The sequence below is a fragment of the Furipterus horrens genome, unplaced genomic scaffold (genome assembly GCF_987537825.1).
Source record: "Furipterus horrens unplaced genomic scaffold, mFurHor1.1.pri manual_scaffold_2, whole genome shotgun sequence".
Classification (NCBI taxonomy): domain Eukaryota; kingdom Metazoa; phylum Chordata; class Mammalia; order Chiroptera; family Furipteridae; genus Furipterus; species Furipterus horrens.
In genome coordinates this window covers 194400368-194412813 of record NW_028327172.1, presented here as the reverse complement: position 1 = coordinate 194412813, position 12446 = coordinate 194400368, and the positions used below count along the sequence as shown (strand labels likewise).

At 34.2% G+C, this 12446-nt stretch overlaps 1 protein-coding gene across 2 annotated transcripts in view; it reads left to right on the top strand.

The window, feature by feature from the left end:
• The window catches only part of LOC150020233 (kelch-like protein 5), a 105915-nt gene that overhangs the window by 28380 nt on the left and 65089 nt on the right, over positions 1-12446 (top strand). For both annotated transcript variants that reach the window (XM_090266984.1, XM_090266983.1), the window contains exons 2-4: positions 5141-5323; positions 7959-8095; positions 8618-8814. In XM_090266984.1, the coding sequence (XP_090123110.1) occupies positions 5141-5323; positions 7959-8095; positions 8618-8814 (517 nt within the window). The remainder of the gene's footprint in view (positions 1-5140; positions 5324-7958; positions 8096-8617; positions 8815-12446) is intronic.

The following is a 12446-nucleotide window of genomic DNA, read 5'->3' as shown; positions in this document are numbered from 1 at the left end:
GGAAAAAATAAAGGAAGAAATGAAGGTTACACGAAGTGAAATAAAGAAAAATCCACAGGGAACCAACAGTGAAGGGAAGGAAGCTGGGATTCAAATCAACGATTCTGAACAAAAGGAAGAAATAAACATTCAACTAGAACAGAAAGAAGAAACAAGAATTGAAAAAAATAGAGGAGAGGCTTAGGAAACTCTGGGACAACTTTAAACTTACCAACATCTGAATCATAGGAGTGCCAGAAAGAGAAGAGGAAGAATGAGAACTTGAAAACTTATTTGGAAAAATAATGAAAGGAAACTTCCCTAATTGGCAAAGGAAATAGACATACAAGTCCAGGAAGCACAGAGAGTCCCAAACAAGGTGGACCCAAAGAGGACCACACCAAGACACATCATAACTAAAATGCCAAAGGCTAAAGATAAAGAGAGAATCTTAAAAGCAGCAAGAGAAAAGTGGAGTTACCAACAAAGGAGTTCCCATAAGACTATCAGCTGATTTTTCAGAAGAAACTTTGCATGCAAGAAGTTTTTCAAAGTGATGAAAAGCAAGGACCTACAACTAAGATTCCTCTATCCAGCAAAGCTATCGTTTAGAATGGAAGGGCAGATAAAGTGCTTCCTAGACAAGGTAAAGCTAAAGGAATTCATCATCACAAAGCCATTATTACATGAAATGTTAAAGGGACTTACTTAAGAAAAAGAAAAAAATCAAAACTATGAATATTAAAATGACAACAAACTCACAACTCTCAACAACTGAACCTAAAAAACAACAAACTAAGCTAACAACCAGAACAGGAACAAAATTATAGGTATGGAGAGCATTTGGAGGGTTATCCACTGGAGGTGGGAGGAGGGAATGGTGGAAATGGTGCAAGAATTAAGAAGCAGAATTGGTAGGTACAAAATAGACAGGGATGTTAAGAATAGTATAGAAAAGGGAGAAGCCAAAGAACTTCCATGCACAACCCATGGACATGAACTAGTGGGGGGGAGGGGCTGGAGGGAATGGGGGTACCAGACAGAGAGGGGCAAAGGAGGAAAAATTGGGAAAACTGTAAAAGCATAATCAATAACATATACTTAAGAAAGAAATCAACCAATGAGTGCATAAATAGGTGGAGCAACAAATCGATGTTTCTGTCTCTCTTTCCCTTCCTCCTTCTCTCTCTAAGATAAATAAATAAAGATGATTAGCCAATCAACATTATATAAAGACAAAAGACTGAGATTACAGGCCTTCTCATTGGCCATAAAAAGTGCAACTCTACCAAAAGTAGCTTACCTTGTTTACTTATTTTTTGCTAGGGCGGTGCATTCTTTATCTCATTTAACAATCCCCCAATAAGGGATCCTGTGAAAGAAAGTACTAAGTATTATTTATTCCTGTTCTGCTATTGAAAATGGTAAGGCTTAAAGGAGTTAAATAATTTGTGCAGAGTGATACACAGTGACAGGGAATTTGAATCAGCACTGTGCAACAGAACTTTCTGCATTGATAGAAATGTTCCATATCTGCACCACCCAGTTTGTCATCCACTAGCCCCATGGGGCTATTGAGCATTTGAAATATGACTAGTCCAACTAAATAACTGAAATTTTTATTTTAGTTAATTTTAGCTAAATTAAAATAGCCACATGGGGCTAGTGACCACTGTATTAACGCAGTTCTAGAACCTTCCTAAATGCTCCTAATTACTACATCATACCTGTTCAGTTCAGCCCTCCAGACCAAAGCACATAAGGAAAATAAATGGTAAAGAAGTATTACCACTGTAAATTACACAAGAGCTGGAGTTCTAAAAGCAGTTCTACCTCTGTCCCATGGTAACCTAAACAACTCTTGCTCTCTTATACCTAATTAAAGAGCAGTCATGTTAGCAGTAGGTTTTTGTCTAACATTCTTAATTCTAATGTCTTTTTTTTTTCCTGTTCAATTATCCTCATTCATAGTGTACCATTTCTTTCCCTTCACCCCCTTGTGCTCACGGATGCCTGTGGGTTAAGTTGAGCAAGAATTTTCACTCCTTTGTGAGTTGTTGGCCAATACTCTGAATGCCTCCTGGTTCTGGCTTTGTAACCAGCTGCCTTTGTGTCCACGATCATTTTAGCTACTTAGGGCCTGGAATGTTCTCGTCTGCAAAACAAGGGAGCTGAATTAAATGATTGCATGGGTTCCTTCTAGATGTAAAAATTCTGTATGTAGCCGTTCGAATGCCTAAGGTCGTATAGTTGTATGGATATGCAGTAAATAATGTAGTAGTAAATTTTTACATTGTTGATATGTATATGCAAAGTCCCAAATTTTTAAGTAACCAAGAAATGCTCAAAAGCTGTGCAGCCCTTAAATCTATTGGGTAGCTGTTCCTCCCTCTTTCATGCTCCTTTTGTGAATGAATGGCTTCCCTTTTTCATAGGTTACAGATCAGAAGCCTGCACTTCTTTGGTCTTTCATTTGGAGCATTGAAAGTGATTACTATACCCAGAAATCTCAGTGATTTCATTGTCACATTGAAATAATATGTTTATTTAACATGTGAAGGCAGTTGAAGCCTTGAAAGCAAATAATAAAGGTTGAAACATTATTTAAGATGCATAAATTGTTGTTTTAATGTGTCATATATATAAAAGATTTGATGTTTTACCTTTCTGTTCATTTTGAAAATAACAAATATTCCATTAAGTTCTAGTTCATTTAAAATACTTTATTCAAAGAAATTAACTTTACACATGTTTGAAGTAAAGTATCTATTGTGTAAATCAGTGTTTTGAACATGTAAGTTCATCACATGCTGATTTGTGAAATGTATCTGTCTCCTACCTAAAGTGCACATCAGTGGTCTTCAACCTGTGATGTTAGGATCACCTATAGGGCTTTTAAAAAATACAATGTTCAGATCTCACCTCAAACTTAGTAAATCAGTTTTCAGGAATGAGCCTCTGAACACAGATGGTAAAAATGCTCCCTTGGTTATCTCACTTCATGTCAGAGGTTGAAGAACCAATACCCTGAATATTCTTGATGAAAAAAGAGATGGTCTCTTTATTAATTGAGCTTATATAATACTAACATCAAATAGTCTGTAAAAAGTTAGTGATGATAGTATTATAAAAATTCTGTTGCTCTTTTAGAACTTAACATTAATTAGCATTTATGTTCGATGATGGCACTTCACTCAAAAAATATTCAACTAATTCATTTTCTAGCTTTTACTGAGAACTTAATATAAGAAATGTGATACAAAATATAGAAACCCTAGGAAAGAAGTACTTGATTTATTTACTTCACTTTATCTTGTTCTTGAAAAAGTTGGATCTTATGAAAATCAGATGTTCTAGTTTTCTCTAATCCTTAGATTATTAACACTCTAATAATCACTTGTCAGTATTATGACAGTATGAAACTTTGTGTTATTGGAAAAATGTTTTAAATCTTTGAATTGTTATTTATCAAAGTCACCTTTTTTTGCTTATATTTTCTTCTAGATTTTAAAGTGATTTCTAATTATCATTTATATATATAAGCAACATATAGTTACACATTACTCAAACATTTTTATGTTAATGATCTTAAATGTAAAGTTGAGTATATTATACTGAACTTTCCAAGTCATTACAATAATAATACTCACAGTATACAATACATCCCTTCTATATAATATATATATTTTGCTTCTATTATCATTATTGACAGTTATCCTCCAAGAACATTTTTTAAGTCCTGTTTTTTTTGTTTTGTTTTTGTTCGGCACTGAAAATGCTCTAGGCTGTGAGGACTTAGGTAGAAATGTGTATTAGTCAAGGCACCACTAACTTTCAAAACTGATAAATCTCAATGCGATGTGAGAGCTCCTGCGAGTACAGTCTGTGTGAGTGCTCTTGCTTGAGTGACCTTCCATGTGGGTATTTTACCTCTTCCTTCGTCTGAGTCCTCAGTCTTCTCCATTCCGCTCAGGGATAGAGAAAGAAAGAATGGAAAAGGCGTACCTGCTCTTCGCCACGTCAGCCTCGAGGTGATACAGTTCATTCCACCATAAGACCACACCTATCTGCAAGAAACACTGAGAAAAATAGTCTAGGTATATTCCGAGGTGGAAAAGAAAAAGCTGTTTTGGTGAACACAGAGCAGTCTCTACAACAGCCCTGTTTCTGCCATGAATGAACTCTGTGACTCCTGGCATGGCACTTAATCTCCTTGGCTTCAGTGCCCTTTACTTTAAAAGTAAAAGATCCAATGACTTCTTTTTATAATGTTATTAGAGGTTTGTATTAAGAAAATTCTCTTAAGATATATTGAGACTTGACTCAACAAAGCATTTGTCAGAATCATAATATCCTTAAAAGTGAATCTGATGAGAAATGAGAACTAAGTTATGGCACAGTTGGTAGTTGTAGAGTTAATTGCATAGCCAACAGACATTCATTACTTAATTCTCAAGTGATCTTGGAGAAGAAATCTTGGAGGGCAGGGGGAAGGTAATGAATTTATTATTTCATTCTTAATCCTCATCTTTTTAATTTTTTACTATCAGTAAGTCATATAGACAGAACTCACATTCTTCAAATTATAATTTGTAAATTTCAAATAATTTTTAGGTTAGGGCATCAAAGTCCTTTAATCTATAATATAAGTTATAGTTTAGCTGGGCTTTGGAAGACTGACCAGAAAATGAATTACTTATAACATGGCTTTTTAATGATAATATATTTCATATTTTAAATATTTTATAAATTAGCTGTAGAACATAACCCATTTTTAAGTAAAGGATGACTTGGATTTATATCTGCTTTTCTGCCTACACAATTAAATATAATGTTAGAAGCGATGGTTATTAATATGAATATAGCTTGGCTCTTTTTCAGCAGAGATGTTGCGCTGACCAGAGAAGAGACCTCAAAAGCAGGCACTATGTGTAGCTATTAACTAACGGATGTCACATTCATTCACAGTGTTTGCGAGACACATGTGTGATTTGAGCCATCATTGATTTTAAAAGACAAAAATGATGAATGATTATACATTAACAATGGCAGGTAGCACTGATTACTTCTGTTGCATTGGAAGGGTTGAAAGGGACTTGATAGGAAAGATCTTTTTAATGGAATAGTGATATTTCAAAATGTGTGTTCTCTTTTCTTCCAGGACTTCCAATAGTAGTCAGACGTTGTCATCCTGCCATACTATGGAGCCATGTTCATCAGATGAATTTTTCCAAGCCCTTAATCATGCTGAGCAAACATTTAAAAAGATGGAAAACTATTTGAGACATAAACAGTTGTGTGACGTAATTCTAGTTGCTGGCGATCGCAGAATTCCAGCTCATAGGTAGTTGTTTTCTAAGTTTTTATATGTGTGAAGTATTTCCTTGATAATTGAGTTATGTATATTTAAGGTAATTTACCCCAATTTGTTATTAGGACAGAATGTTTTGAGGAAGAGGTATATTTCATGGAATTTTTTTCAAAGAAAATAGTACATATGAAATTATTACACATTCAGTGTCCCCCGAAAGGTCACGTTCCCTCTGTAGAACCACAGAAACATAGCACATTAGCCTCAGATCAGTCAGTATTGTTTGCCATAAATTTCCGTTACTATAAGCAGCATTCACCCCATCTAATTCTACATATTAAATAACTTTAAATAAACTCAATGGAAATGAGAGCTGTGGGTATTTAGAAGCAAAAGGCTGGTGGAATTGAGTGGCAAAAACTTAAGAAGTTTTAAATAACCACAGATCTCTCAACTTCTATTTGCTGACCTCCAAGAAATATGAAAAGCAGTGGCGCTAGGGACCAATAACCTTTGATGCAAATGACAGAAGAAAAAGAAAAAAAGAGCTGTTTAGTAAAAAACAAGACATTATCTTTCTTCTGATAATTCTATATTCAGTTGTTCAGTGTTAATCACCATTATGATCCCAAACATTTTGTTATGCCTTTAAAAATTAATTAACACTCTGTCCCAGAGGTTTTGTTAAACCCTCCAAAGTGGAAGTAAAATCAGAAAGAATGGCCTTGGTCTTACAGTTTCCAGTAACTTAATTGGCATGAAGTGCTTCTACATACTGTGACAAAAAGTTCAGGTTATGAGCATCAGTTTATTAGGAAAGATATTTCATAGAGGCATCTCAAATTCTGTATTTCCACAACAGAACTCATTACCTTACCTGTCACACACAGGCCATCACCATGTCACGTAGGTTACCAGTGTAAAAAACCCCTAACCAGTCTCCTTCCTTTGATCCCTTTCCTCTACATCCTGTTTTGTACACAGCACCCAAGTGAGCCTTGAAATTAGAACTCGGATTCGGTCACTCCTCTTGATCACACCGAGTGTGAAACCCAAGTCCTCACAGAGGCTGTGTGAGCCAGCCTGTCCTTCCCTGTGTGCTGTTCTGCTCCACGGCTCTCCTTGCTCACTCTGAGCCTCACAGACCCTTTAGTGTTCCTTATATGTGCCGTGCATTGGCTGCTCTGCTGCCCGCATGCTGTTCCCAGGTCGCCGTCTGACTAATTCCTTCACGGCCTCCAATTTTCCGCCCAATTGTCACCTTCCAGTGAGACCGTCTATTTAATTAAACCCGCCTCCACCCTCCATTTGCCTTTACCTGACTTTTTCCCCCCATGGAATTTATCACTTTTAAATGTACTACAGAGTTTATTTCTGCTGTGTATTGTTCGTCTCCCTTCTTTTTAGAATGTAAGACTCAGTGGGGAAGGGATCTTTTGTCTCTTTTTTTGCACTGACTATATATATCTCACGTATCTAGAATAGAGCCCATTACTTACTAGACATGCATTAGCATTTGTTCAGTGGATAAATGAATGAACAGGCAATTCTCAGAAGAAAACTGAATGACCAGTAAACATTTGAAAAGATCATCGGCCTCACTAGCAATCAGGTGAATTAAACGATGAGATACCATCTAATACCCTGCAGAAGACAGTATTCTGGGGAAATATTAAAGTAACTCTTGTACAATTCTGGTAGGGATCCAAATAGGCACAGCACTTTGGAGAGCAGTTTGACAAATCTTAGGACTCAACAACGCACTCTTGGGGAGGGCGGGGAGTGGAATTACAGAGGAACACAGAGGGAGTTTCAACAATGATTTGTATCATAATCTATTTCTTTAAAAAAATGAATAAAGTAGATCTGTATAAATGTGCTGACATGGAAGTATGATATCTTCAAAACATATTATGAAGTGAAAAATGCATGTTTTAAAAGTACACATTTATAACCTATTTTGCTTATATGTAACTATCAAAAATCTGAACACAAACATAGCTAATATAGAATATATTATAACAAAATAGTATAGTTTTGTAATATTACAACAAAATATTATAACTTTATAACAAAATATACTATAATAATAATAAATATCATAGAAGTTAAAAATAACTTGCTAAAACCATTTTCAAATGTCTCCCATATATTCACTACTTGTTTGATTAAATAAAAAACTTAGTTTATTTATGAAATGATAAACAGAAAACAACCTTTATATTTTTCCCCCTTTTTTCATATATAGTCAGTTTAATGCTGTGGGCTTGTAACTTTTTTTCTCTAGATGTTAGAAATTGATATTTGAGTAATAGAAGAATAAATCATTTACCTTAGCAGAAAATTTTCAGTAATGATAATTTATTATTCAAAGGAGGGAACTAGAGCATAAAGCAATTTGTCAAACTTAAAATGCATTTCCCAGTACCATGCACTTTTTATGGGTAACAAAGTGTGAGAGAAAAAAAAGTAGAATTTATTTTTTTCATCTCACTTAGAGTTTATTTCATGTGATTCTCAGCACACAGTGTACTTTCTTGGCGCAACATTTTTTTTGTTCACATTATAAATTATTTTACAAATATAGAACTGTGCCAAAGTGCCATTAATAATGGACATCATCTTTAATATGGTCATTGATTTTTCTTTTCTTCTAATATGTTCTCAGATTGGTGCTCTCCTCTGTCTCAGATTATTTTGCTGCCATGTTTACTAATGATGTTAGGGAAGCAAGACAAGAAGAAATAAAAATGGAAGGTGTGGAACCAAATTCACTATGGGCCCTGATTCAGTATGCATATACAGGTAATAAAAATGTAAAGCCTCTTAGATTTATGTTGTATTATTAGATTTCAGACTTCTGCTTTTAATAAAGCCTGCAATAGCTGACAGTTAATTCTGCTATTATAGTCACCACCCCTTGGTGAAACCTGTTTAAGTTAAGGTCTGTGTATTTGAACCTTTAAAACAGTTATCATAATTAAGCTTTTGGATTATATTTTAAAATGTTAGTATAATAATTAAATAAATTCTATGTGTTTTAAATTATTGCATTAAAAATTTTTTATTATGCACACTATTTTACTAATTAAATCATCCTTTAAAAATCCTGAAAACTAGCTATTCGTTTTTTATTTTAGCAGGAGTAACAAAAAGTGAATTTTTTTATAGTTAGTACTTTCTTTCTTTTTGGAATGTATTAAATCATCTAGGTCTGAAATGCATATAATGAGTTGTTATTAAGAATTATTCCTATTAACACTGATTAGTTTATAAACTGAGGTTAATATAATTCCATAGTTAATGGAATTTCTTTTTATCATTAAGGCCGCCTTGAATTAAAAGAAGATAATATCGAGTGCCTGTTATCTACAGCTTGCCTTCTTCAGCTTTCACAGGTTGTGGAAGCATGCTGTAAGTTTTTAATGAAACAGCTTCATCCATCCAACTGTCTTGGAATCCGTTCTTTTGCTGATGCCCAAGGTTGTACAGATTTGCATAAAGTGGCTCACAATTATACTATGGTATGTATTTCTTGAAAGGCAGGAAAGCATACGTTCTTTGGCTATTCTTTATTGTTGCAGGCTTATCTTCGTGTTGCTGTTTTTCCAGGACTCTGCCATATGTCTTGAAGCTCAGGTTCACTGTCAATGTGTTATATGTCATTGAGTTATGAGGGGAAAACACCAAGTAATATATCTCCTGGGATTACAAGTCAAGCCTTACATTTTCACAGTCAGTAAGAAGCAGAACGGTGGCCTAGGACTGTTCCATTTAAGATTTTCAGATCTGGTGTTTTTAATGCAGAATTTCCAGCAAACATTTTACTTGTAGCACATGGGTGAATTTCAGAATTTTCCCTCGTATTCACTGTGGAAGTTGGTGATTGTGATTGTATTAGTGCAGTACTAGTACAGAATACAGGAGGCTGAAGGGGAGACTTTTAATCACAGATAAACCTCTTATGTAAGAAGTGTTTCTAGCTATATAGAAAGATGCTGTTATGAATTGTAGCAAATTATATGCTCAAAATAAATCACAGTGGGGCTGTGATTCAGAAGCCTGGGCCTGGAGGATAATGGGTACTGATCGATTTAGGATAGCAAGAAAATAAGGGCATGTTGAGAGCCTATTGTTAGGACGAACCTCCATGGTCTTAATAGTAGAGGGACTTGGGGAAGGGAAGGTGTGTGGATTTTTAAGGAATAACCATCTGTCCACACGTGGGTCTTTACTTCTGGACACTGGTTGAAGACTCTTGCTTTAAATGCTTCATTTAAGGCAATACAGTGCCTAAGGGAAGAGAGAATGTGAGCATACACATACACATAGACAATTATCCATTTTACTAATTTTATCAGCCTTTAGGAGATGTTTTTGTTTACCTTCTCCTCCATCCCCCGTCCTTCTGTTGAGTTATTTTGTCTTCAAGGGATTGACAAATACTTTAGGAATCTTTCACTAGAGAAATAAGAGACCTGGAAAAATTCCAAGAATCCATATTTACAACTATTGAGAAGGTTAATGCTACCTATTTCATAAGCTCACTGTGAGGATTAAGTGATTTAATAGAAGTTTAGCACTTGAAACAGTGATTGACACATAGTATACCCAGTCACTAACTGACATCATTGTCGCCATCATTGTACAGATTTACTCTCTTCAACACATAAGAGATGTATGTGAATGAACAAAAGCTCTCATACAAAAGCACAATCTTTATGATCCATTTTGCTCCCTGGGGTGTAATTATTTGTCAGAAATTATCTTGTTTGTGATGGTCACAGTGTTTCAAGTGAAAAAAATAAGAAAGAGCGTGTACAACAGGGCAACACTGGACAATAGCCCTAGCTAGCATGGTAGTAGGTTAACATCCTTTCAATTAAGTCCTTTGAAAGACTCCTCTCTTTATTCTTCCTTGTAGCATTCTCATTTTAACCTTGCAGGGTTCTCATTTCAAGGTCAAATATTTTTTGGAATAATATGAATATGAATAAAATGAAGCTGGATATTTTTTACCGTTATAATCAATTCATAATTTAAGTAATATCTCTTTCCTAGGAAGGAGTTTTATTCACGTGGAAATATTTCTATGCATTTAGGTCATTCCTGTTGTTTACAGTAGAGGCTCTGCTCTTTTAAGACTTAGACATAAATTAAATTTAAATTAACTTGATGTTTTTAAAGCTTTTTTTGTAGCCAATTGGTTGTGGTAGTTTTTTTATTTCCTCAAGCCATTATTTGACATTATTCAATTACAACAGAGACATAAAACTGAATTCTAATAACAATAAGTAATTTAAAGGTAGATTATGTGATTTGAATTGTTGCTATGGGAACTGAATGCAAATGTATAACAGAATTCAATCTTCAATTTAAATAAATCCCTCAGTAATTTCATTTGCTTAAAAACTATTCCGAAGGGGGAAAGGACATAATGCTAACAAGTGTTTGGTAGCATGGAAGCTATTTGTATCATAAAGTGGCTTCAAAATATGAAGTAAGCATAATTCCACACAGTGAATTCAGTTGTCACAATCAGTAAACGGTGCATGTACTTGGGATGTTCACTGATCCTGAATGAAGGCAAGTAGGAAAGGATGAGGAATTCCTTCCTGTAATCCTAAAATCTGGAAACTTTTGTTCTTGTTCTGACTGCCACTGAAGTTGATCTGGAGCAAGTCATTAAACCTCTACAGAAATGTCTGTGACTAGTTATGTCATTACAGGTGCTTAATGTCATTATGGATTCATAAAATAAATATAAACATTTAATTTTAAAACTTGAAATTTTGTTTCATGATCTAGGAAACCTATAAAAACATCAAATTCTGCTAAAAATGCCTGCTTCAAAACCAAATACTTTTGAAAAGCACTTCGCGTTTAACCTTAAATTCAGTAGTATTTCCATAAGTTATTTTAAAAACTCAATTTTCACTAAATACAAATTATACTAAAATGTAAAAGGTACTGTTCTGAAATAGATATATCAACAAATAAAACAAGCAAATGAATATTTATATAATAGGTTTTCCTCATTGATGAAATGCAATGAATACCATATGAAAGTATGGCAACAGTTATATCAGTGTTGTATAAATGTTGACTATACCATACACTATACCTTTGAGCGATTAGGAGTGTGTATTCTATTTCTTCAGAATCTCATCTAACATTTTAGAATAAGCATTTTTCCATATATCTGTATGATCTTTGTTCTTTAAATGTTTAATGTCTACTTAATAGTCCATTGAGTTACAACCTCCTATCACTGGACATTTAGGCTATTTCTCATTTTTTACTATTATAAGTAATAATATAGATAAGCATCATTAGAAAAGCATCAGCTTTTTTTTTCTCTTGTGAATTATTCATTAAGGATTAAACTACTTGTGGAATAACTGGGTTGAGAACTTCAGCATTTTTATAGCTCTTGCTATGTGGTACCAAATCATTTTATAATGTCATTATACAGTGGCATAGAAAATTTTGCTTGAAGCCATTCCAGCATTGAGGTTTTATTAAAATACAGTTCTGAAAAGGATAATCAGTCATTTAAAATAGATTGTTTTGGGCATCTTTAACAAATCATGATGAATTGAAGCAGTTGAATTTAGTTAATTATTCATGTATGGTTTCCCTCTTAAGAATTTCTGCAGAAAAGAATGTCAACCCAAGATATATTTTATATCAGTACCTAACTAGGGTTACTTGAGACTGTATGGAAAATATAATTCTCATTTTAATATAGAAGATAGTTATTGATAGTCCTTATCTGTAGCTCTAATTTAAACAGCCTTAGCTTATTTTACTAAAACTCTGTATGCTGAGACAGTCTTAGCACAGTAGGAAGTATAAGAAAACCATTAAGGAACAATATATCTAGCATTTGCATGTATAACTATGTAATCAATCCATGCATTAAGACTTGTAATCTTGTATAGCAGAGAGTAAGCTTCCCTTCTCTTTAGATTGCTTAGCATAATAGCCTCATGAAAGTCACTGTCTCGTATCTAAAGACATTTCTATCTCCCATTTCAAATTAAAGTCACATGATTCTAGCATGTGGCCAGGACTGAATCACCTTCGGTATAAGACCCTGGAGTCCCAGTGCATTCTAGGTCAACACTTTTACTTGGTCTCTTTTTCCTATGAG